The sequence below is a fragment of the Thalassophryne amazonica genome, chromosome 7 (assembly GCF_902500255.1).
Source record: "Thalassophryne amazonica chromosome 7, fThaAma1.1, whole genome shotgun sequence".
In the NCBI taxonomy this organism is placed as follows: Eukaryota; Metazoa; Chordata; class Actinopteri; order Batrachoidiformes; family Batrachoididae; genus Thalassophryne; species Thalassophryne amazonica.
Window position 1 is genome coordinate 47440300 of NC_047109.1, and position 27711 is coordinate 47468010.

General features: G+C 43.3%; 1 protein-coding gene across 1 annotated transcript in view; it reads right to left on the bottom strand.

Annotated features, from left to right (window-relative positions):
* Window positions 1-27711, bottom strand: part of myom3 (myomesin 3) — a 362966-nt gene that overhangs the window by 235355 nt on the left and 99900 nt on the right. The window contains exons 5-7 of the mRNA XM_034174111.1: window positions 23478-23635; window positions 16765-16857; window positions 5766-5854 (exon numbers count right to left, since the gene is read on the bottom strand). Of these exons, the coding sequence (XP_034030002.1) occupies window positions 5766-5854; window positions 16765-16857; window positions 23478-23635 (340 nt within the window). The remainder of the gene's footprint in view (window positions 1-5765; window positions 5855-16764; window positions 16858-23477; window positions 23636-27711) is intronic.

A 27711-nucleotide genomic window follows, 5' to 3' on the forward strand; every position in this document is an offset into this window, starting at 1 on the left:
ACCTTGCTGCCCTGCAGGATTTTAAACCATGACAGCATCATGTATTACTAATGTAATCTTTGTGACTGTGGTCCCAGCTCTCTTCAGGTTATTGACCACGTCCTCCTGTGTAGTTCTGAGCTTTCTCAGAATCATCCTTATCCCATAAACTGTTCTATGGCTGGGGGGGCCTGGCTGCCCTTTGTTTCTGTCTTCTGTGCTGTCTTTTGTTTTTCCTTCCAGGTGGTACGCGTTTAGGACTGAGTGGCTGTGTGGCTGAGTTTTCAGGACCTCACCCTGATCACCTGAGGCTGATCAAGTGCAGCTCGTCAGGACTCACAGCTGTGGTGCATCTACGCTGACTGGAGCATGGTGGCATTTAAGTCTGGAGTACACAGTGTGTATTTGCCAGAGACTCGACCTTGTGACCAGACGGGTGAGATCGTCGTCTTGAGAGCCATCTCATCATTATGGATGCAGAGAACGTGCCATGGTCTGTGAAAGAGGAGGGGGTGAGGTCTCACACTTGTCAGCACACTTCCTGAGGTACGTTAGGTTTTGTGACTAACATTTGTACAGTCGGTAAATGTGGTGTCCCTCACACCTTATTATATTGAGCTGTTATGTTTGTCGTTTAATCAGCTTCCACTGCAGTTGAGTAATGTGAACTGGGTGTTCCATGCCTGCAGAGAGGGAAGCTGATTAGTGATTAAGCCAGGAAGTGTTTGCTGTTTGTGTACACCTTTGAGTGGTCTCTCTGTGTGTGGAGTGTGGACTCACATGATGGTTTCTTCTTTCACAGACTCGGTTTGTCGCGGCCACCTGGGGGGGTGTCGGCGGGGTCCTTGGGTCCGAACTGTTTCTGGCTCCGGACCGTTTGTGCAGCTGGGAGCGCACCATAAATCCACCACGCCAGACCGCGCACTCATTTGTTGTCTTTTTTTCACATCACTGTTATGTCATTAAATTTTGTTATCCTTTGTACCGTGCTCTGCTTATTTTATACTGGGTCCTTCAAACGCTGGTCGGTTCTCCGGGCTGCATCCGACACATAACAGTAGTCTCTGGCCATACATCACGGACCCAGCAGTAGCAGAGACGGTAACGCGCCGGGAAGGCGGCAGCAGACGTTCAGAAGTTATCCGGATCAGTTGCGGGTGCTCTCCGCCCGGATGGTGCGTGTCTGAGAACCCATTACACGAATACTGATTTGAGCTCTCTTGCAGCCATGTTCCTGTGTTGTGCCTTATCCGTGGGTCGTGGTGGAGTGTGACTGCCGACGGCTTCGCGTCACGCTCCGACCGGATAAGAGGTTTAAACAGGAGCTGCAAGAGTGTGTCTGTAATGGGTGAACGCGCACGGCGGAGCTCTGTGGCACGGGTCGCTGAGCTTCCTGTGTTACAGTTGTAGCCCCGTTTCCCCGGGTGAAGATAACTACTGCGTCTGTTGTGTCAGCTCTGGCGTAATTTAGTTGAATCACATTTTGGTTGTGTGTTTGCACACAGCTGCGCACAGAAAAGCAGCATGAGTTGGTTTCTCTGTTACCAAAGGGGGTTTTTCATTTTCAGCACTCTGGCTCCCTCTGTTGGTGACTGAGTCACAGTACCGTTAATGCTCTTAAGATGGAACAGGTGTGTTCCATTTGTTTGAGCTTAACAGTATGAGTCACTGATTAGTTTTGTGTTGGTTCATTTTTTGTGGGTGTTTTTTGAGTTGGTTTTTGTGTGGGATTTTCTTCACTATTAGTGCTCTGGGGTCATGACCCTGCAGTTTTGTCTGGAGCATAACAGGACCCAGTTAACTTTATGTTAGTCTGTTAGTCTTTCTTTTTATTTCTTTTGGTTTCACCTCCCAGGGTTTGATGGGACGGTCCCCTGGGGGCTGATGGGGGGGTAATTGGGTTGTTTTTTCTTTTTTCTTTTTTTGTTATGCCCTCTCTTCTCCTCTGGCTCCAGCCGTGTGAGCCGTACGTGTCGGCGTTGCTGGAGTGGTGCAGTTTGGTTATGCTGGGCGTTTCCCAGGTAACCTCTGCACCTGGCAGGGGGGGGGGGGGGTTCGGGGTGTTGTTTTTTTTTGTTTTGTTGATTCCCTGTTCCACCTCCGGCTTCAGCGCGCCTTTGAGCCATCTGCCATCGGCGTGGCTGAGGTTTGGGCAGTGGGATATATCCGCAGCTGGTGGCTGGTTTGGAAGTCGGAGGGGTGGCGCCGTTTTGTGCCGTCTGCCATAACCGCCATTCCACTCCTCCCGGTTGACTTCTGGGGTATAGTCATGGTTGGTGACGCTGGACGTGCTTCCAGTTTCCACTGCGCCGAGGGGGTGGGGTTGGGGTTGTTTTGTTTGTATGTTTTTTTTTTCCCTTTTGTTTTTCCCCCCAGTTTCCGCCCTCAGGGTGTGATTGTGGTGTCCTCTGGGGGGGAAAGGGCTGTGGGTCCATCTAGCCATAGACGGCCGGGGCTGGGTCCGTTGGTCATGAGGGGAGTGTTTGTCTTTTTTGTTTTATGACTAATCAGACTGTAAACATGGTTGGACAAAGGCTGACCGCACAGGTTCAAGAACTCCTGGCCACACCTGTGCTAATTGACTGACAGAAACAAAGGCAAAGATGCAGCCAGAGGAGAAGACATCAACCGTTCTGTTAGATGAAGATTCTGTTGGAAGATGAATGCAGATACGGTTTCCAGCCATGGTCCCTGGAGGGGGGTGTTTCTCCTGGGCCAGGTTTGTGTGGTCGCCGGGAGGCTTCCAGTGAGGGTGGGGTGCTGTTGTATGGCTGGGGGGGCCTGGCTGCCTTTTGTTTCTGTCTTCTGTGCTGTCTTTTGTTTTTCCTTCCAGGTGGTACGCATTTAGGACTGAGTGGCTGTGTGGCTGAGTTTTCAGGACCTCACCCTGATCACCTGAGGCTGATCAAGTGCAGCTCGTCAGGACTCACAGCTGTGGTGCATCTACACGGATTGGAGCATGGTGGCATTTAAGTCTGGAGTACACAGTGTGTATTTGCCAGAGACTCGACCTTGTGACCAGACGGGTGAGATCGTCGTCTTGAGAGCCATCTCATCATTATGGATGCAGAGAACGTCCAGGTTTGATGCCATGGTCTGTGAAAGAGGAGGGGGTGAGGTCTCACGCTCGTCAGCACACTTCCTGAGGTACGTTAGGTTTTGTGACTAACATTTGTACAGTCAGTAAATGTGGTGTCCCTCACACCTTATTATATTGAGCTGTTATGCTAGTCGTTTAATCAGCTTCCACTGCAGTTGAGTAATGTGAACTGGGTGTTCCATGCCTGCAGAGAGGGAAGCTGATTAGTGATTAAGCCAGGAAGTGTTTGCTGTTTGTGTACACCTTTGAGTGGTCTCTCTGTGTGTGGAGTGTGGACTCACATGATGGTTTATTCTTTCACAGACTCGGTTTGTCGCGGCCACCTGGGGGGGGGGGGGTGGGGGGGGGGGTGTCGGCGGGGTCCTTGGGTCCGAACTGTTTCTGGCTCCGGACCGTTTGTGCAGCTGGGAGCGCACCGTAAATCCACCACGCCAGACCGCGCACTCATTTGTTGTCTTTTTTTCACATCACTGTTATGTCATTAAATTTTGTTATCCTTTGTACCGTGCTCTGCTTATTTTATACTGGGTCCTTCAAACGCTGGTCGGTTCTCCGTGCTGCATCCGACACATAACACAAACTGAGATCTTGCATGGAATCCCAGACCGAGGTAGATTGACACTCATCTTGTGTTTCTTCCACTTTCTAATAAATAATCATAACAGTTGTTGTCTTCTACCAAGCTGCTTGCCTGTTGTCCTGTAGTCCATCCCAGCCTTGTGCAGGTCTACAGTTTTGTCACTGGTGTCCTTAGACAGCTCTTTGGTCTTGGCTATGGTGGACAGGTTGGAGTGTGATTGATTGAGTGTGTGTATATATATATATATATATATATATATATATATATATATATATATATATATATATATATATATATATATATATATATATATATATAATGTGTGTGTGTGTGTGTGTGTGTGCGTGTGTATGTTGCCTGTGGGGATTCACGGGCTGGGTAGTGTTTAAAAAATAGCTAACATTTTTCAAGGGTGGCAATAAATTATGAACAGTTTCTATAATAAGTTGGAATATGTGAGTCCAGACTGATTTTAAAACCATAGACCTTAGACCTCAACAATTTTTAGAAAAAGAACTCAACCCTTTTATATCCTGTGAATGACATAATTTAATGTATTTGTAAACTGTATGTTCTTATTATCATATTCACACTATTATTATTATTATTATTATTATTATTATTTGTTGTGAAAGTGTCGTGACACGGACCCACAACAGGGGGCGGTAATGAACGGACAGTGGATAAAAAGTAACAAAAAGTAACAATTTAATGTTGTGAATCGCACAACGAAGTACAGACAAAAACAATATGGTGGAATGTCAATTATACACAAGGTGACGTGTGGGCAGGCTCGAAGATAGAAGACGTCTGGCGAGAGAAGAGCCGGATCCCACACAGCTTCCACCACCAACAGACCTGAAGAACACCGGAGCCGCCAAGCCCTGCGCCCCAGGTGGTATTTAGCAAGGTATTTGGCTGCAAACATTAACTAATTTTCCAGGTTATTAGACACAATTAGTAAGACACAATGCATCCCTTCTGCAAATCCTCATTCATGAAGGTGCGCCCTCTTAAAAATTTGAAACCACTCGATTCTTTTATGGAGCACGTGGGAGGTAAATATGAAAGATATTTGCAAGTATATTTAGATAAATCATGCTCTGTAGGATCAAAATTCATAATGTAACAAATCAGTCACTCAAAATGTGTGTAAAATTACACAAAACAGTAGTTCCTAAACTTTTTTACATCGAGTCCCCTTTGCATCAAAGGCTGGCCAGTCTCCAAACTCAATACATGCCCTCAGTCACACATACGTATGTACGCAAGCGTGTGCGTGCACACACACACACACACACACACACGCTCATGCGATGGCTGGCAGATAGATGAACAGACAGATGGATGGTGAGCAGGTACTTTTAGTGGAAAAGGAACAACACACTAGAAAGGAAACAGACTAAAAGCAGGTAAGTTGACTGAAAATCAGTATACAGGTAAGTCAGCCAGGCAGTTAAACATACATACCAGATAAGTTAAGAGGCTGGTTTTAGGTCTAGTTGACAGATGGTGAAGCATCACAAAGTGGAATCAGTGACATAGACAAACCAGGTGATAATCAGTCGACAGGAATGATGAGCAGGTAATATTCAGTAGTGTGAGGTTGACTCAGAATGTGACTGAACCAAACATCGAGCGGACAAGAGATTGGTACGACAGACGAGAAGTCTGAAGCAATACACAGCAGAACACAGGAAGACAAACCTGACCAGGATTAGATAGGAGACAGGACAGGGACACAGCAGAAGGTTTCTGGTGTGGCTGGTAACAATGTGAATATCTGTGAGGCTGGATTTGTTCAGGGTTTGATGTGGTTGTATGAAACAATCTGGCAGTGAGTGAACATTGAAGAGCTGCCTTAAAATGGTAAGCAGGTTTCAGACGGGGAAACAAATGAGTGTAACCACAAGGAGCTAAATACCAGCTGGCAAACTGCAAAGAGGAGATAGTGTTTGGAGGTTGAGACTGTGACAACCGTGAGAGTCCATGACAACTTAGCATTGCATGTATTTTACATTTGGAGGTGTGCTTATCACGTCCACTAAGTATGGTTCAAGAAAGAATGAGTTAATTTTCATTATAAGAAACATAAAAACTACTTACAATTCACCACGAGTGTTGCAAAGGTAGATGCTTCACCCAGGCGACTCTTGGCCACCACTTTATACTCGCCAGCATCATCAGGGGAGCACCTATTTAAGATATAGAATATTTGTGTGACTCAAGTGCCAGTGGTTATCATTCCACAAACTTCCATGAAAATCTTTCAAAAAAATGCAGGGATAATTTATACACTAACAAGGGTTCCCGTCATCTTTTCCCATCAGTTGACTGGTTAAAATGTGACACTTTTACTTAAATGCAAAAAGAAAGCCGTTTTCTGGTGTCAAATGTCAAACACTTGTTGTGTGGGCCGCCTGAAGAGGAGGTACTGCTGGCCCACCACCACCAGATGGCGCCCTGCCTGGAGTGCGGGCTTCAGGCACGAGAGGGCGCTGCCGCCACGGACACAGCCGGGGGTGACAGCTGTCACTCATCATCTCATGACAGCTGTCACCCATCAACATTTCATCATGCCACTCCATAAAACCCGGACGTCATCTCCACCTCATTGCCGAGATATCTTCGACCTGTGAAGGTAACTTTCTCAGCCGTTGTTTTTTTGTCTTTTCAGACAGTGTTTGCTTCTGTGTCGTTTGCAGTCAGTTCTGTGAGTACTCGCAGCTGGAAGCTGAGTTTGTGATATGTGGAGAGCTGACGTCTTCGCTCCCCACGCCAAACTATTGATAAGTACTAACTACTACTGCACGTACCAGTTTTCTGGATTTGAGGTGGAGGTGGAATCTCCACATTTGTTCTTACTGGGTGTTCACACACCCACATCTGATTGTCTCTGCTCCTCGCCAGCAGTACCAGATCCGACATTCGGAGACGGTGGCCACCTGGGGACTCGGGACTTGGCGGCTCCAGTATTCTCCAGGTTCGGTGGCGGAGGAAATCGTGTGGTTCCGGTTCTTCTCAGGACAGACGTCTTCTATCCTCGAGCCTTCCCACACGTCACCTTTGTGATTGACTGTTTGCAAAATTTTACATTCCTCTGTATTGTGGTTGTGCTCATTCATGACAGTAAAGTGTTCATATTCGACTCTTTCATTGTCCGTTCATTTACGCCCCCTGTTGTGGGTCCGTGTCACTACACTTTCCCAACAACACTTCCTGGATTGACAGAGGAGATCCCATGGAATCTCGCGGGAACTCAGTGGCAAGGTCACAGTCAATCAGGAAGTGTCGAATTCTCAGTCACAGTGAAACAGAAAATGTCCAGTACTGAACACTTCCTGGCATGGGTGGAGCTAGAATGGAGGCTGAGGTTTCACTGGACTCCCCTGAAATCTGATTGGACACAGATTATTGACATGTTACGGCACCACGCATCTGGTTGAAAGAGCTGCATTGTCAAATCAGTGAGTCACACTGACTGCTAGGTTCCTCCTGTCCAGTAGTTTGTGCTGTGTACCACAAAAAGTTCTATTCCACTTTAGTAGAAGAAGAAAAATGTTTGCTTCAGATTTGAACTGAACACGTCGTTTGAACTATGGACTTCTAATCACACCAAACTTATATTGGTGAGTAAAGGACTGTATTTTATGCCAGAAATGAGGTCCAGGTTGTTAAAACCAGCATTTCTCCTTTAATTCGGGTTGCCTTATATACACATGTTTAAGCTAACAGACAGCAGCTGGTTCATGCTCTGTTGGCTTGTTAGTGCAGCAGATAACTGAAACAACCTTTCAAATGGTGATACAAGCATCAAATTCAGCACAAATACAGCTGGAGCAAAATTAATGGAGAAACTTTAACTTTTAACCCCTGTACAAACTGAAACTGACCATTGTCAGCATTCTTGCTGCTTTTACCTCATAACTCCATAACATTCAGTCACAGATTGTCCAAACTATACCTTTTTTGGAATCTTTATGATCAGGCAAATAATGTGGTGTAGTTTTCTATATGATTGGAGCATCTTTTAATTTTGATCCTGTGTAATTCTTCAACTGACCCCTACCTGGCTGCCTATTGAAAATTCAAGTGGCCAATCAGTTTTTTTTAAAGGGTTAATGTCTATGGATTATTTGTGCTGAATTTGATGCTTGTATCACCATTTGCAGGATTCCACTCTATCTGCTGCACTATATATATAAGATGTAAGATGCTGCTCCTCAGTGTTTCTCAATTGCCCTCAAAAGTATTGCAACACTTGGTATTTCATATGTATTTTTTTTCTAAAATTATCTTCCTTAACTCTAACTGAAAGCAAATCTCTACAACTTGATATAAATTAATTAAAAAATATAAAATCCATCTTCCTGATGAAGTGGTGTAGAGGAGGATTTCTTAAAAGAAGACCCGATAGTTCAGCTACAGTTTGAGAGAAAGTACATTTGAGATGAAAGCCGAGATTTGATGTTTTGGTGAAAGAAATGTTTGTATTTCTTCATAACTGATGTAAATAAAGTCCAAGACATATTCAGTGACTTGGAAATGTTCATGTTTCCATCTCCTGACTTGTCTAAAGAAAACTGGCAATATATCTGATTATTTTTTACAGGTTTTATCACGTTTTAGAGATTTGCTTTCAGTTTGAGTTTGAGGAAGATCATTTTAGAACTTTTTATTCTTTATTTTTTGTATTTCTTGTATTTAAAATGGCATAAGCCAATTAAAATGTGTGAAATTCCAAGTGTTCCAATACATTTGGAGGGCACAGTATCCTGACCTTGAGTGCAAAATGAGTGTGGAATTATTACTGTTTTGATTAAGAATGTTTAATTTTCACTGTTGCTGCACTTTGTATCAAATCATAGTCATATTGTATATCATATTGATATGAAAATTCAGTAAGGTATATCTTCTATTATACATTACAAATCTAAGGTGGAACTCTACTAGTGTTTACTAAGGTACACCTAAATATCTTTAAAGAAAAAAAAAGAGTAGAGCCACTTAGGTGCCTGGTCTTGAGAAACAGGGATGGTAAGTTGAAAAGCTTTTTTTTTATCCCATGGGAACTCTCCCTACCCACCTAAGCAGCTCAAGACTATGGACAGCATATAAGTGAAATTTAATTTCAAGAATGCTTGGTCTTGTTGGATTTGTGAGAATCTATTGAATCTACTGGTACCTTGTTTCCCATGTAACAATAAGAAATATACTCAAAACCTGGATTAATCTTTTTAGTCACATAGCACTACTATTATTCTGAACACTACTGTAAATGAAATGAATCAAAATTGAATTGAAAAATGTAAAAAACAAAGACACAAACAAACTGGATGCTACACTATCGTCTCCCGCAGATGGACGGATGCCAGGAATGGAATATTTCTAAAGGTGCTATTTACGTGAAATTTTCACCAGATGTAAGTAACAACCCAAGTAACCCACACATACAAAGAAATCAAAATAAATAAATACAAAAATTAAGTTGTGTGTAAAAAAAATGGAATGACACAGGGAAAAAATATTGAACATGCTTACTGAAATGTATTTAATATGTCGTATAAAAGCCTTTATTGGTAATGACAGCTTCAACATGCCTCCTGTATGGAGAATCTAGTCACACTGTATTGCTCAGGTGTGACTTTGGCCCATTCTTCCACACAGTCTTCAAATCTTGAATGCTCCGTGGACCTCTTCTATGAACTCTGATCTTTAGTTCTTTCCATAGATTTTCTGTTACTTTCACGTCAGGGTGGGACCATTCCAGCAGCTTTGTCTTCAATCTCTGAAATCAGTTGAGAGTTTCCTTGGCTGTGTGTTTGGGATCACTGACTTGCTGAAATGTCCACCTTGGTTTCATCTTCATTATCCTGGTACATGTTTTATCAAGAATATCTCTGTATATTTTACCATTCATCCTTCTTTCAATGACATGAGATTTTCTTTAAAACAGCCCCACACCATGATGTTTCCACTGCCATTGGGTGATGTACAGTGTCAATTATGAGACACCTTTTTATAGGCCACCAATTTGGACTGAACCAGCTGATATTTATTTGCACTGACAAGGGGCAGGATTGCTTTCTAATTACTGATAGATTTCAGCTAGTGTCTTGATTTTCCATGTGTTTTTGCACCTCCCTTTCTTCAGGTGTTTAATACTTTTTTCCTGTGTCATTTCACATTATTCCACATAGCTTAAATCATGAACATTTATGATTTGATATCTTTGCATGTGTGGATTACTTGGGTTGTTACAAACATCTGGTGAAAATTTCACATAAATAGCACCTTTAGAAAAATATTTGTTGAGAAAAATGATGGGTTCAATGCTTATTTTACTCGCTGTACATAAATAAGATATATTGTCATTTAATATGATGTTGCCAAGTGGAATCATCTCCAGGTTGAAGAGTAGTGAACCTAATTTTGAAACTTGTGGGACACCATAGGTAATTTGGAAGTTATTTGAGTTGAAATTATGAGTGGACACAATGTAATTTCTGTGTTTGACGTAGAAAGAAGGTAGAACCAAATGCTATGGAAAGTTCATTGTTGTCTGTCTTTAGTCTGATATCATTCATTCCTTTGACTAAAGCTGTTTCAGTGCTGTAATTTGGTCTGGATCCTGACTGATATGTATCAAATATTTTATTATTACAGTGCATCCAGAAAGTATTCACAGCGCTGCACTTTTTTCCCATTTTTTAATGTGAAATGAAATTCATTTTTCCATAATGCGATGTGGGAAAAGTTTTAGGAGATTTTTCCTAATTTACTTTAAAAAAACAAACTAAGATTTCAAAGATTTGCCTATGAAAGGGAAATGGGATACTGGCCTGTAGTTGTTCATTATTGATGCATCTGGGTTATTATTCTTGAGGAAGGAGTAAGATATATGCACACTTGCAGGAAGTTGGAAAAAAGCCAGATTGCAAAAACAAGTTTATGTTCACCAGGTTACCTAAGAACAAATGGAAAACAGATTTTATGAGTTTAGTGGGGATGAACAAGTGAACAAGTGGAAGAACTGAGTTCTCATATTATTTCACAAAGGTCATTGGAATTTTTGAATTGACATTTACACAGTGAATTTTGTGTCATGCGATTATCGAGACATGTTGATAACACATTTTGAGAGGATGTGGTACTGTTTGTAATCTGAGATATTTTGTCCTGAAGCAAGGTGGCAAACTCATTACATTTGTTTGATGAGCCAAAATTGGGTGGGAGTGATCTAGATTGATTAATAAGGTGTCAATGCTGTGAAATAAACTTAAACTCTGATTTTGATTAGTAGCAGTTAACTGTGAAGGTCAAGACTGTCTTGTTTGTTTTACCTCATTAAGGGCCCCTTCACACATAACAAAAAAGACAGAAACTGGAAGACAATCCATGAACCAAAAATAAAATGGGAATCCATGAAACATTCAACCTGCTGTCAGGAGGAATGCATGTTCAGATAAGCGTGCATGAAACCAAGGTGATAGTCTCATGACAAGCTGGCCCACTCCCATCTCATGAAGAGTTGGCTCCCATGTCATGAAGTTGTGAACACATCAGCAGTGATCCACTGCAAATGTGATATGCGTTTTAATTATTACAATGTGGGGAAATCCAGCCGTGGGGGCGTCCCGTGGGGTGATTTCCTGCATGGCACAATATTCAGCAGCTTTGCAGTGCGCTGACGGGATGGTCAGCTGAAGCAGTATGTTTTAATTTATTCCCCTGTGAGAACAGCATGCCAATGTCCACGCTTCATGCGGTAGTTATGTGACTTCATATCCTGCAAGCCGGTACAGGTGTTCCCAAGCTGTGACTTGAGAGCACAGATATTTCAACAGCTACACGTCGCATGGGGACATCCACCTCTGTCAGCGGACCTTGGCAGACCACACAGAAAAAAGGCTCTCTGTTGCTTTGTTCTGTGATTTGAATTTCATGTATGTATTATCATGTGTTTGTCCTGCATCTGTGCAATATCTGTGTTGTAATGTAACACTTTGCGTGCACGGTCAGGTCGAGCTGACAGTCAGTCAGCGTTCAGCTGACAGGCGCTGTGTGTCCACAGCAAAGAAGTGATCACACAAGAATGAGTTCATGCTTGTGTGCACGAATGGTTGTGGCGACAGGTGTACAAGGCGTTTGAGGCGGCTCCGATTTTTCACGAATGGCATGTAATTCCTCCTTCATGCGCTAGTCGGCTTCAGTCGTGTTATGTGTGAAGGGGCCCTAACATAGGAGTATATTGCTTTTTGGTAGATTTCAAAATCAACCTGGTGTTTAATTTTTCTCCACTTGCGTTCAGCTCAACAACTGATTATTTTATGAGCATTGAAAGTCTCAGTGTTCCTCCAAGGTGATTTGTGGGACCTGTATATCCATTTTGATTTTACTGGTGTAACATGATCTTGGGTTTGGGATAGTGTATCTGTTAAAATATTTAGCATGTCATCACATGTAGATGAGCAGGGTGATGGAAAGTGGGGACACTGCTGGGCAACCTGGTTAGTGGTATTATCATTTATGTAATGCCTTTTCCCTAGACTGCTGGACAGAAGGCCTGGACGGAAGGCATGTCAGTGAGCACCTGGTGGCTGGGCTTGCCACAGAGCCCGGCTGGACTCAGCCCAAAAAGGCAACATGGACTTTCCATCTCCCACCTTTGAGCTCACCACCCACGTGGGAACTGCTGGGGTTGGGTCCCATGGGTGACAGTGAAAGTTGAGGTCCTCCACAGACCAGACCTGGGCAGCAGAGGCTAGCTCTGGGGGCATGGAACATGACCTCACTGTGGTGGAAGGAGCTGGAGCTTGTGCAGGAGGTGGAGTGCTACGAGTTAGATCTGTTGGGCCTCTCCTACACCCACAGCCTCAGCTCTGGAACAACTCTGCTTGATAGGAGTTGGACCTTATTCTTCTATGGAGTTGCCCAGGGTGTGAGGTGCCGGGTGGCTGTAGGGATATTCACAAGTCCCTGGCTGAGCACAGCTGTGTTGGAGTTTACCCCGGTAGACAAGAGGATCACCTACCTGCTCCTTTGGGTTGCATGGAAGGGGCTCTGACTGTTGTTTGTGTGTATGTACCGGACAGCAGTATGGAGTACTCAGCCTTCCAGTGGGGGAATCCGCTGTTCTGCTGGGGGACTTCAACGTATATGTAGGCAATGACAGAGACACCTGGAGAGGCGTGCTCGGGAAGAACGGCCTCCTTGATCTAAACCTGAGTAGTCGTTTTTTTATTGGACTTCTGTGCTAGTCACGGACTGTTCCACACTCTCACGAGTGCCATTTGCTGTTGTGTGTTGGGGGGGTTTGGCTGGACATTTTGGTGTTCTTTTCTTTTCTTTGCTCTCCAGGTGGTATGCAAACTGATTTATTGTCTGTGGAGAAGGTGCTGGCAGAAGAGTCCTTCACCCTCATCAACGTGATATGCAGCACCTGTGGATGCTGTTCATGTGCAACCTTAAAGACTTTCAGCTGAAGCAGATAATGAGATGGCGTTCTGCATTTAAGCCATGTGTGATTCGAGCAGAATTGCCGGGAACTCGACCTTGTGATGTTCGTTTGTGAGACGCTGAGGACCGCGCCTGGGTTTGACACATCGTGCCTGTGAAGGAGGACGGGTGAGGGACACATGCTGTCAGCACACATCAGAGGTGATTTGATTGTCTGAATAATTGTTAACAGTAATTTGGTATTTTGTTACGCAGTATAAGTGAATATTTATGAGAGTTGTGCAGCTTGCTTCTCACGGCCGTGGCGTGTGGACAGATGATCCTCCACCTGTTGTGAGAAGCTGCTCATTTACATAAAGCTTAAATTCAGACCTGAATGTGTTGCTGATAGTGTGTGCCTTTGAAGGATATTAGTTGTAGCTGCTGACTTACCTTTTCTATCCTTCACAGAGTCGGTTTGTCGTGTCCACCTGGGGGGTGTTTGGCGGTGAACGTGGGTCCAGAGGCGCCGGGCTTCGATCCCTTTGGGCGCTGGAGAGCGCACCGTCCTTCACTCCCCAGACAGACGCGTTTTATGTTTGTACACCGAGTATTGCACAAAAGGGGGAAAATAAATTGTTTTGTTATTGGAACCGCTTTCTGGTTATTTTAGCGCTGGGTTCAGTCAGACGCAGGTCTGCTCCTCAACCCGCATCGGCACATAACATTTGCTTAGCTTATGGCAAGCTAAAAGTGGACGCCCTCATTATGGCTGAACAACTGTCCAGTTTGTGGGTATTCTGTGTTAGTATGCGTCCGCGTCCAATGTGCTTGATGAATTCCTGTGCAAAAAGTAGTTCCCAGATAATGAGTATATCTCATCTAAATTAATTCTAAAATTTACCAGTAATAAAATTATAAAGATAACTGAAGTTTTAAGAGTGGCCGTAATAAATATTTAAGAAACTTAAAGTTTATGAGCAACTTCACCTGTTATCGCTCAAGCACATTGTAAACATTGACACAATAGAGTTTGATGCAGAAGAGAAAGATACAATTCGAATGGTTTGATTACCATTTAAAGTTGGCGATGAAAGACTTGGGTGTTAACTTCGTGTTAAAGTCAGAACAAGAAGCTGCACTAAAAGAGATCTATCTGGGAAGAGACACATTCTGTGATCCAGCCCTTTTATTATTCTGAATTTTTTTCCACATTTGTGCTCTGAGCCTTTTGTTTTTCTTAATCATGCCACGTATCCTAGTCATACTTATGTTTCGGCTGGTCTTGTTTCTTGTTCTTGTCAGGTTTTCATGTTCAAGTTATCATTGATTTTGTTTCCGTTCATCTTCGTTGTATTTGTCATTTATGCTCTCTTAGTCACTCCAGTCTTAGTTTGATTCTGTTCATTTAATTTCTTGTATTATGCTTTGGTCACCAGTTTCGTTTCTTTTGAGCATCTTGTATTCTTAGCTTAGTTCTGTTTATCACATTTTTGTATTATGCTTTAGTCACAGGTATTGGTCATTATTTATCTTCAAGTGTCATCTGATTATGTTCTGTTTGCTATTTATTGCACTATTTTGTAGTCACTGGTTGCTGTCACTCTGTTTGTTATTTAGTCTTAGTTTATGCTGTCTTCTCACCATTGGTTATTGCATTCACTTTTTTATTTTTATCTGTCTCACTCCGGTTCTAGTTTTGATTAAGATCATTGATTTCCTTGTTTTCTGCCATCTACTTAGTTCTGTCAGATCTGGTTAATATAGTATTGTTTTAGCTTTGTTCATAGTGTTTCCTTCACGCCCGTCCAAGTATGTTCCCACTCCATATTACTGCACCAGCCATTGTGTCTTTGTCTCACAGTTTGTTTTTGTCTGCTTTGCATTTTCATTCACTTCCGCTCTTGTGCTTGCTCACGTCTTTTGTTTCTTTCATCACTTGCACTTACCTTTGTCTTCCCTGGTGATATCCCCTTCCAGAACCTTCACTGACACCTGTGTCTTGTTGCACTAATTAATTACATCACCAGTTATTTAAGCCCTCACAGTCTCACAGTCCCTCGCTCGACTGTTGAATGTATTTCACTTTCCAACTCTCACGTCCTGCCTTGTTTTGCTTGTTGATCTGCCTGTCGGTATTTGACCTCGTTTTGCCTTCGACCACGTTTTTTTTTTGTCTCTGCCTCTGATTGCCACCATGCCGTGTATTTTGACCTCATCCTGTTTATTCGACCAAGCCTCAGCCTTACTCTGTCTGTACCTTTGCTTCACTGCTGGACCACCCGTGTACTGAATCTCTGCCTGTTGCTATCATTAAACCTTATTCTAACTGCATCTGCTGTAAGAGTTCGCATTTGAGCGCCTTGGGGCAACTGTTTGTTGTGATTTGGCGCTATACAAGAAAAAAGTTGATTGATTGATTGATTTGTGTCCACCTGGTTTGTGCCCCATCCTGACACATTCTGTGTGTTGTTGCTCCAACGAGAGCGGCACCCTGAGCAGTGTGGTGAAAGCAGCCCGGCAAGCTCAATCTGTGGGCAGGAGCTATCCCACAATGCCAAAATAGCAGAGATGTTGGTCCAATGAGAGCGGGACTCAGCAGGGTGGGACTGTCCATAACAAACACCATGTTTGAACATACGGATGCTCATAACTGTACATGGTACCACAGCATCCTAGGATGAAGGGCAGTGATTGATTTTGTGATCGTATCATCTGATCTGAGGCCGCATGTTCTGAACACTAGGGTGAAGAGCGGGGCTGAGCTATCAACTGATCACCATCTGGTGGTTAGTTGGATCAGAGGGTGAGGGAGGACTTTGGACAGACCTGTTAAGTGTGAAAACAGCAGGCCTGAAGAGGTACTGTGGATTCATAACTGTGCATAAAACATGGAAATAAACATAAGAACGCAGGCAAGAGAGCAAGACAATCTGGCAATGAAGTGTACTGGGCTGTGCACATTTATAGTGCGTGGAATTACTGAGGATGACACAGTGCTAGGTGACAAAGAGTAAAGCAACTGAAAATACTGAGGAAATGTCAAAATTGGAGCATAGGGGATAGCTAACAGAGCAGACTTCACTAGTAGCATGAGAAAATGGTATGAACTATAAGTGAGTTATCAAAATCTAAATGCCTCACATGTGATCCATGACAGTGATTCAGTTTTTCTGTAAACAGGCCAACGGTCACTAGAATATAAATGGTGAGTGACCTGCTCACAGATTCCTCAAATAAATAACTCCTTGTCTACCTTCAGTGTTATCATTGCCTGTTGTGGCAGCTCCTTATACAAGATGAATTTCCATTAAGTCATGCAAATTAACATATGGAAGATGCTTAGAATGTCCTCAGAGTTGAAGCACCATCAGATTTCAGGGGCTTGGCCCAACTGGAATGTGGATTTTGAGACAGCTGTTGTGCCCATGTTTGTCCTCCATCTCGACTGTGTGCAAACTCCAGCAAAGCAATCTAGTCTTGAAGCATAGCCAGCTGTCTGTCTGTCTGTCACAATGCCACTATTTTCAAATGCAGTTGCAGTCTTTTGTTGATGTGTGGCCCCAAAAAACAACTGCTTCTTCTTGCTCATGGAATAGTTTTTTTTTTTTTTTTTGTCATTCATATGTGTGCATCATTTGTCAACCTTATACAGTCAGTGACTTACCTTCTGATCTCCAGTGAGTGAATTCCAAAGTCGTGCCGAAGACTGTAATTCCATGGCTGGTCTGACAGTCGCAGTTGTTTACCATTCTTATACCTGAAATAGAAAGGTTTTTTTTTAAACCATTGTTTTTAGGGGTGTAACAATGCACTAGCACAAAGATTTGATACCTATCATAATGATGATCATATGTATAATTACATCACTGTTAGGTGGAGAATGCATTGGAACCATCTACAAGGTTTTTTTTTGTAATATTTATATTGTAATAGCTTGGTAAAACAGTTGCATGTTTAATTAAATTTAATTAGCTTATAATGTGCCAAATCACAGCAAAAGCCATCTCAAGGCACCTTACATAAAACAAGGCAACATAAAATTTAATAAATAATTAAAAAATGAATTAAAAAAATTCAAATACATAAATAAAAACAGAAGTAAAAGAATAAAACAGATAAAAATAAAAACATTTAATAAGAAAGAGAATAAAAATGGGTTTTCAGTCTTGACTTAAAAATGTCCACGGACTCCAACTGCCTCACGGTCGCAGGAAGACTGTTCCTGTGAACGTGGAATGATCATGAGAAGGAATGAACATTCCTTCTCATGAGTAATTGTAAAAGTATGTTTATGATAGATTTAAGACCTCGTTATAATCATTCAGATGAGCTGTGCAGTGATGTGGCGCACACTCACATGCAGTGTCAGGTTCACGTAATTAATGCGTGATGGAGATTTTGAACATTTCAAAATTTGTGCACGTACACAAAGCTGCACACAGTTTACAATGGTTTACGAGTTTGAGATGAGTTTACTCTCCTGCACGGCAGAGTGCGTGCAAGTGTGTGAATCAAAGTCGTGTAAGTGTCAGGGCACCTTTAGTTGTAGCCAATCATAACCACTAATAAGGAGTTAAAAGGCCTTGAGGTTGTCATGTTAAAAAACTTTGTAGAATCTTCAGCACCACTTTAAAAAAATAAGTGAATGTATGCATATTTACAGTTATTAATGGTGTTTGCTCTACAATCATTACACCCTAGCAAATTAATAGTTCAAAGACATAAGTAAAAGCTCAAAATTACCAGGGCATTCATGTCCTTGATGAGTGTATCTAAATTCCTGATCACAATTGTAAATCAGTGTTTTGCTGCTATCTTAACCTGGTCCAATATAGCTTCAGAGTTTCAGCCTAACTCTGTTGTAAAAAGCAATACACTTTCACTACATTCCACCAAATTGCATGCTGGTGTATGCCTTTTTTTTAAGATATTAGTGCATTATGCTAAATAATATTTTCAAATGTGTCCCTTTGAAAATAGAGCTCATATCAATGTATGCATAATGTTGGATTTAGTTAAAATATAATGCAGCATCAGAACCTCCATGACCAGTAAAAGATCAAGGACCGTGACGTCGCCCGGTATGGCGGAGCCGGGGTCCCACCCTGGAGCCAGGCCTGGGGTTGGGGCTCGCGCGCGAGCGCCTGGTGGTTGGGCCTTAGCCCATGGGGCCCGGCCGGGCTCAGCCCAAAAGAGTGACGTGGGCCCGCCCTCCTGTGGGTTCACCACCTGCAGAGGGGGCCATGGGGGTCGGGTGCAGAGAGGATTGGGTGGCGGTCGAGGGCGGGTGGCCCGGCGGCCCGGTCCATGCTCACAGTCCCTGGCTGTTGGGACGTGGAATGTCACCTCGCTAGGGGGGAAGGAGCCTGAGCTTGTGCAGCAGGTTGAGAGATACCGACTAGAGATAGTCGGGCTCACCTCCACGCACAGCTTGGGCTCTGGTAACCAACTCCTGGAGAGGGGCTGGACGCTTCATATTTATGGCATCGCCCACGGGGAGAGGCGGAGAGCTGGGGTCGCATTGATTATTGCTCCCCAGCTCAGTCGCCAAGTGTTGGAGTTCACTCCGGTGAACGAGAGGGTTGCGTCCCTACTCCTTCGGGTCGGGGACAGGTCTCTCACCGTTGTCTCAGCCTACGGGCCGAGCAGCGGTGCAGAGTACCCCGACCTTCCTGGAGTCCCTGGGAGGGGTACTAGATAGCGCTCCGACTGGGGACTCTATTGTTCTCCTGGGGGATTTCAACGCCCACGTGGGCGGCGACAGTGAGACCTGGAGGGGGGTGATCGGGAAGCACGACCTCCCTGATATGAACCCGAGTGGTGTTCAGTTGTTTGACTTCTGTGCTAGTCACAGTTTGTCCATCACGAACACCATGTTCGAGCACAAGGGTGTCCATAAGTGCACGTGGCACCATGACACCCTGAGCCGGAGGTCGATGATCGACTTTGTAGTCGTATCATCTGACCTTTGGCCACATGTCTCGGACACTCGAGTGAAGAGAGGGGCAGAGCTGTCGACTGATCACCACCTGGTGGTGAGTTGGATCCGCTGGGAGGGTATGAAGCCGGTAAGCCCTGGCAGGCCCAAACGTATCGTGAGGGTCTGCTGGGAACGACTGGCGGAACCCTCTGTCAGCAAGGTCTTCAACTCCCACCTCCGGGAGAGCTTCTCCCAGATCCCGGGGGAGGTTGGAGACACAGAGTCCGAGTGGACCATGTTCTCCACCTCCATTGTCGATGCGGCTGCTCGTAGCTGTGGTCGCAAGTTCTCTGGTGCCTGTCGCGGCGGCAATCCCTGAACCCAGTGGTGGACACCGGAAGTAAGGGATGCCATCAAGCTGAAGAAGGAGTCCTACTTATCTTTGTTGGTAGGTGGGACCCCAGAGGCAGCTGACAGGTATCGGCAGGCCAAGTGTGCCGCAGCCCGTGCGGTCGCAGAGGCAAAAACTCGGATCTGGGATGAGTTCGGGGAGGCTATTGAGGACGACTATCGGTCGGCCTCGAAGAGATTCTGGCAAACCGTCCGACGCCTCAGGAGGCGGAAGCAGCTCTCCACCAGCATTGTTTATGGTGCGAGCTGTTGACCCGGACTGGGGATATTGTCGGGCGGTGGAAGGAGTACTTCGAGGATCTCCTCAATCCCATCTTCACGTCTTCCGAAGAGGAAGCAGAGACTGGGGACTCAGAGGCGGACTCATCCATTACCCAGGCCAAAGTCACCGAGGTGGTTAGAAAGCTCCTCGGTGGCAAGGCTCCTGGGGTGGATGAAATCCGTCCTGAGTACCTTAAGTTTCTGGATGTTGTGGGGCTGTCTTGGCTGACACGCCTCTGCAACATCGCGTGGCGATCGGGGACAGTGCCTCTGGATTGGCAGACTGGGGTGGTGGTCCCTCTGTTTAAGAAGGGGGGCCGGAGAGTGTGTTCCAACTATAGGGGAATCACACTCCTCAGCCTCCCCGGTAAGGTCTATTCCAGAGTACTGGAGAGGAGAATTCGACCGATGGTCGAACCTCGGATTCAGGAGGAGCAGTGTGGTTTGCGTCCTGGTCGCGGCACACTGGACTGGCTCTACACACTCCATCGGGTGCTTGAGGGTTCATGGGAGTTTGCCCAACCAGTCCACATGTGTTTTGTGGATCTGGAGAAGGCATTCGACCGTGTCCCTCGGCGCACCCTGTGGGGAGTGCTCCGGGAGTATGGGGTCCGGGGTCCTTTGCGAAGGGCTATCCGGTCCCTGTACGACCGCAGCAGGAGGTTGGTTTGCATTGCCGGTAGTAAGTCAAACCTGTTTCCAGTGCACGCTGGCGTCTGCCAGGGCTGCCCTTTGTCACCGGTTCTGTTCATTATTTTTATGGACAGAATTTCTAGGCGCAGCCAGGGTGTAGAGGGTGTCTGGTTTGGGAACCACAGAATCTCGTCTCTGCTGTTTGCGGACGATGTGGTTCTGTTGGCTTCGTCAAATCAGGACCTTCAGCATGCACTGGGGCAGTTTGCAGCCGAGTGTGAAGCGTCCGGGATGAAAATCAGCACCTCCAAATCCGAGGCCATGGTTCTCGACCGGAAAAAGGTGCTTTGCCCTCTTCAGGTCGGTGGAGTGTCCTTGCCTCAAGTGGAGGAGTTTAAGTATCTCGGGGTCTTGTTCACGAGTGAGGGACGGATGGAGCGTGAGATCGATAGACAGATCGATGCAGCATCTGCAGTGATGCGGTCTCTGTATTGGACCATCGTGGTGAAGAGAGAGCTGAGTAGGGGGGAAAAGCTCTCGATTTACCGATCGATCTACGTTCCGATCCTCACTTATGGTCATGAGATTTGGCTCATGACCGAAAGAACGAGATCGCGAGTACAAGCGGCCGAGATGAGTTTCCTCCGCAGGGTGGCAGGGCGTTCTCTTAGAGATAGGGTGAGGAGCTTGGTCACTCGGGAGGAGCTCGGAGTCCAGCCGCTGCTCCTCCACGTCGAAAGGAGTCAGTTGAGGTGGCTCGGGCATCTTTTCCGGATGCCCCCTGGACGCCTCGCTGGAGAGGTGTTCCGGGCACATCCCACTGGGAGGAGGCCCCGGGGAAGACCCAGGACATGCTGGAGGGACTACATCTCTCGGCTGGCTTGGAAATGCCTTGGGGTTCCCCCGGAGGAGCTGGAGGAGGTGTGTGTGGATCGGGAGGTCTGGGCTGCTTTGCTTGAGCTGCTGCCCCCGCGACCCGACTCCAGATAAAGCGGAAGAAAATGGATGGATGGATGGATGGATGGATAATGCAGCATTTCCATGGCATATTAAATAATTTGAATCAAAGTGGTGCATATTCCTAAAATGTTCCCCAGTTATGTAATTTTTAATTCTGAGTATGAAATTAGTTCATGCCTTCATGCTATACACAGATCAGAACTGATGAAGCTTTTTCTGGATGAAGAGGGAAATGTTTTCAAGGTACTAAATAAATCCAGTTGAGCTGACTCAACCGACTTGGATCCCATGACCTGAATAAGTGGGAATTACCAGAGATATTTGGGGATAAGCACTGGCCCAGGGGTGGCCAAGTTCGGTCCTCGAGATCCACATTCCTGACACTCTTAGTTGTCTCCCTGCTCCAACACACCTGAATCCAAAGAAAGGCTCATTAAAAGTCTGCTAACGAGTCTTTCATTGGATTGAGGCGTGTTGGAGCAGGGAGACAACTAAGAGTGTCAGGAATGTGGCTCTCGAGGACCGAACTTGGGCACCCCTGCACTGGCCCATTGGGCCTCAGGGCCTGTATGTCTATATCCATAATAATTTGCCACTTGTATGTATAAAGTTCAACCTGTTGTGGACTAGTTTTGCCACAAATACATTTTCTTAAAATATTTTTCAACCATAACAACAGCTAAACAAACATCAGTGTGCAAATATCCATATTTGAGAAATGGCAGTGAAAAAGGAGCATCTGTATTTGCTGCCAATTTTTTCACTGACTAAAAAGGAAGAGGAGGGTGAACTCATGGATAGTTGAGGTACAAGTGGTTGGAAACTTACATTAAAATGTGTACAAGCTCTATTAGAACTTTTGAACTTAGGGATTTACTACTTTGCTGAATAACCGGGCATCCTGGAAGTTGGATGTATTTACCGATCAGTTATAACCTTGTGATCACTGACATGTGAATTGAATAACATTGATCTCATTACAATGGAACCTGATAGTTGATGTGATGTGTTAGGCAGCAAGTTAACATTTTGGCTTAGAAAATGAAGTTAAAATGGGGACGTTTCAAGATTTAAGTGACTTTGACGAGGGCTGAATTACTTAGAACTGATCAGTTAATACTTCCAACTTCCAAGATGCCTGGTTATCCAGCAAAGTGACAGGTTACATTGTAATGAGAAAATCAATGTTAGTCATTTCACCTGTGAGAAATGTGATGCATCAGGTTTAAAGTTTATGTGTGATGAATGTGGGGATACTGAGTATGTATTGGTAAAATAAATAAATAAACTTACAGATTTGCACAAAGAGTAACAAAATAGAATTAAAAATACCATAAAAATGCTAAATTTAAGTGGTCCATTTTTTGTGGAAGAAGAGTCACATGGCACATTATGTGCCCTGTTTTATTTGAACCCTTTATTAGAAAACAAGCTTATAATCACAACTGAGGTAGTAAATAGTTCTGATTGTGACACTAGGATTTGTCAAACCAGCTCACATACAGAAAGTCTGGATATATCAATCTCACTCTCCACTAATTTCTCATGCATATAAAATCACTCATGTAAACTCGAGTTTTGTTGAGTCTACAACAGAAACAATATCATTTGATCTTGTATTCTGTATTGAGGTGGGCACTGCTGAGAGGTGTGTTTTATTTATTTATTTAGTCATTTTTTGCACCTCTGTGTTGGATGAGTCCCACATGGGGTGGTGAAATCCATGAGCCTGATGTTATCTGGATCTCAGCACAGGTTTATGAATACTGAACACATAAGTCCTTTCATCATTTATTCTCCAAGCTGGAAAAGGTCATTTTATATTAATAGAGAGGGATATAGTCTACCTGGAAACCAGAAATGTATTCTCATATGTTTCCTGTGCTCTTTGCAAACAGCATATGGAGTCATTCCATATATTTTCAGATTCAGCAGTACATCACAGCATTGTGGAAAACCAATAAAAAAAAATAATGCAATCTCTATACACCTTCTATGAGTATATATATGAAAGTTTTAACTTTGGCTCTTTTTCACATAGACCTTTTCCATGTGGAACGTGCTCTATCTAACAGACAGACTAAACTGACATGAATCCAGTCAGACATGAGCAGTAGTGTTTAATACAAACAGCTCGAAATAGCCACAGCAGGCCAATGGAGGCCAAAAGAAAGGATTCTTGAAGTGCTTACCATGTGACCCGTGGGGGTGGGCAGCCCTTGACGGTGCAGGTAAAATTGACCGTCATGCCCTCCCAGACAGTGTGAGCCCTCAACGGGATCCAGAAGTCTGGGGCCTTCTGACTGAGGCGCTCCAGGTACTTTATGTGGGCAGCTGCCTTCTCTTGTGCCTGTAGCAAACAAATACAGGAAAGGCTTTAAAAAGTACATAAAACTGAAAAGAATTGAGCATATGAATATATGTAAGATACTGCCAAACATGTATACTTTAAGCATGAAAACTATTTTATAAAAACACAATAAGATAGTAAATAAAATCACTATTAAAACTGAAAAAAAATTGTGTGCCTAATCAGATTTTGATGATACACTTGTAGCAAATTTGCCCACAGATTCATCTCCTCAAGAATCAAAAACACATTAATGTTCTCCTTTTCAAAGAACCTTCTCTCCAAACCTTCCTAAGGCTGATTGTCCTAAACTAAAGAACTGTGTTATGACTGACCCGATGTTACCATTCCACAGGGGGCTTCCTGTGGAGCTCTTTTTCCCCCCCTTCACCATCTCACAGATGTGACCAGTCTTCATTAAGCACTTTTATACTTCAAAGATTCTTCTGAACCCAGGTTAAACCCAGTTTAGTATTAATTATTAGACAGGTGTATATAAACCTATGTCTGAGACGTTCCAGGCCGTGAACAGACTTTCTCTACAGATAACAGCTCAAAGAACCCAGAAATGCCATCATCCAGATTTTTCTTTCAGATTTTTTTTCTTCCTGTTGCTGACTGTTCGACAACCTGTCTTATGGCTGTGTGCGGCCCTCTGTTTTTTTTTTTTTTTGGGACTTTCTAAAGTCAACCTCGTGGCTTTTTGTTCATTGTTATTTAGTTTAATGGATTTCTTAGGGTTGTTTTTTATAGTAACTTTTGTGGGTATTGCGCCAGTCTTGATAACGTTTTAAGACTTGAGCCTAATTCTCTGCCTTTTGAAAACAAGATACGAGACAAGTTTTTCAGATTAAGAGCAATTTTGCCAAAGGTGACTTTTTCTGTCTTTAACTGTTACTGTTCTGTTGTTAAGCCTTGAACTTTTTCTGCCAGAGCATCCGTGGGTCGACTGGAACCAACATCAACAGACCCACAGAACCATCATTTGGTCCTGCTAGCAAAACAAGCCAGACCCTCAACCTGTAGTCACCTGTGACATCCTGTGGGTTAACCCCAGACGCAGGCAAACAAAGTCTGCAAAAGTCCACCATGAAATTGGACTGAACCGGAACCACATCCAACAGACTCAGACTGAAGGGGTTTGTTGTCAAATGATGCAAAGTGGCATATATATATATATACACACAGTGGTGGGCACAGATAACCAAAAAATTAACTTCGATAACAGATAATCAGATAACTGAAAAGTTATCTTTGATAAAGATAAACCACCCAAAAATGTATCGGAAGTTATAGATAGCCGATAACTTCCAGTATTGTCTCTAGGACATTTGCGACTGCTAACAAGCTGAATTTGAGTTTTAACACCACAATCGCTTTTGGAAGCATAAAAAGTGACAAAAGACCCAAACAATGAGTCAGCACTTCTATGTTTGAACATGCTGCTCCCTTCTGGAAGCTACACAGCTACAGCACTGAAGCACCCTGAGAGCAGCCACAACACCCAACTCTCTACCAATCACAATGCTCCGGTCAGGCGGCGGTCTTGAAAAATAAAGGCATCCTGACTTATGGTTTTGTGTGAATACTGATAGAATAACGTCATTAATGTTAATTCTGTCATTTATACATATTTAAAATATAACATGTATCTTTTAATGTTGACTAATGCACTAATTCTGACGTTTTGTAACAAACACAGATCGCAAAGGATTCTGGGTAAAGGTCCCTCTGCTAAACACTGATTGGTTCAGTCATTCATATGTAAACCAACACATTAATGTGACGTGTGTCGTGTGTTGGTGTTTACAGATAAATTTGCTTTTGTAAAATATTCCATTTTTTATTTGTAAAAACAGGCATTTTTACGGAGCCCTGGAAGTGTCATCGCAAAATGTTTTGCATATGGAGAGAATGTGCGCTCATTTTATTAGTGCCATGCGCACGTGTTATGATGAGCGCACGTTTTATGATGTTGTAAAACGTGCACTCAATATTGACACATAAATGTTGGCTTTACACTGTGCAAGTTTTGGCCCTTTTTCAGACGATTTTTCATTCGTGCAAGAATTTTTTGGACCAAGTTTCAGGTTAATCGTGCATCCAGCATCGTGTAGTGTACATGGAGTAACAAGCTGTGTTCAACATCTCACGACCACCTCCTGATCGCCGATCATATGGTCAAATGAAAATCAAAGCTGTTTGATATTATTCTGGTCGGCCGTCGTGAGGGTGTCCTGCTCCTGAAGAACTACAAGCATCCAACCTCTCACACTGTGCATGTGCAAACACCGCAGCGCTGTCTTGTAATGTTTTTTGTTGTTGTTGTTGTTTAGTTTTTAAACTTAATTTAAAAAAAAAAAGCCATTTGCAAAGCCAAAAAGTTGATTTGACAACCATCTGATATAACACTGCCATAAAATCTACTGGTGCCCAGACACTTAGTACTTAGGGTGAATCCTGCCATGAACACTACTGGCCAGTAGATGCCAGTAGAGGCCTTGAAAACTTGCCAAAACAAAATTCCAGGTAATCCGTGTCTGCTACATTGATTTAAGATGCGTGGAAGTTAACAAACATAAATACAATAACATCTATAAACCCAGAGAATATATTCATGAGAGTTTTAGGCACTAGAGTTTAATGCTGCTGTCCATGGAGCCTGAACAGAGTCTCTGAAATGCATTTGTCATGTCGTAAACGTACTGAGATTACCCATAATGCACTGCTGGGCACAGCATGTGCTCACAAAACCTTAAAAATTAGCACATTAATTTAAAACTAAAACATATATCTGATGTTTTCACTTTATAAAACTTCAGGCATGATGATAATTTTAAATAACTTCTCCAAAATTAGTTTGGTTAAAATTTGAACCAAAAGTTAAAAATGTATGCCTCTGGATGACTTGGATGACACAGTGTAAACCCAGCTTAAGTACTGAATGTCTGGCACCAGTAGATCATGGCAGTGTTCTATTTATTTTTGACACCGGTTATATTAGACAGTTATCTAATTACAACTTGGCTTTTTTTTTTTTTTTGAAAATGCCTGTTTTTACAAATAAAAAATGGAATATTTTACAAAAGCACATTTATCTGTAAACACCAACACATGACACACCTCACATTAACGTGTTGGTTTACATAATGAATGACTCAACCAAATCAGTGTTAGCGGAGGAATATTTTACCCAGAATCATTTGCAATCTGTCTGTGTTTGTTACAAAACTGCAGAATTAGTGCATTATTCAGCATTAAAATATATATGTTATATTTTAACTTTGTACAAATGACAGAATTGACATTAATGGAGTTATTCTATCAGTATTCATTTTATTTATACACCAGACCATAACTCAGCATTGCTTTATTTTCCAAGACCTCGGCCTGGCATTACATATGGTCTTAACATGTATTTTAATACATAATTTTATTGTGCACCCTTAGAAGGTGCTTTCAGTATGACTAACATGAATAATAATACTAATTATTCATTACATTTATTTTGGTGCTCCCATACTGAGGCCATTTGATATTAATACTAAAAAATATTAATAATATTTAAATTCATGACATAATTTTGGTGCTCCCGTAGTGAGCCCATTTGATACTAAATCTTAATAAATATTAATATTTAAATTTTATGACATTTTTTGTGTTCTGTGCGAAGCATGTTAACTGTTAATATTAATAATATTAAAGGATTATTAACCAAGCAAGCAAGGTTAATAATTCATTCATTATATGGGTATTATATATATATAAATGCAAACTGACAGTATCGCCTGAATATGCTGCTGACGATGTTGGGCTCATTCACTTTCTTCACCTCCACTTGCTTCACAGATGGTCCAGTCGCTAGCTGGTAAGATTTTAATCTGTGTGTTTTTTACTGTGCTGTTTAGATATTTATGGAGTGTGTTCATGTCTGACTTGGTTTTTGTAATCGTGTTTTTAGCTTCCTGGTTTGTAACAAAAATGCACGTTGCAGACTGATTGTCATGGTAACCAGTCTGATATGGGAAAGTATCCCACCGATAAGCAGCCAATCAGAGTGAGCGTAGCATCCCAGC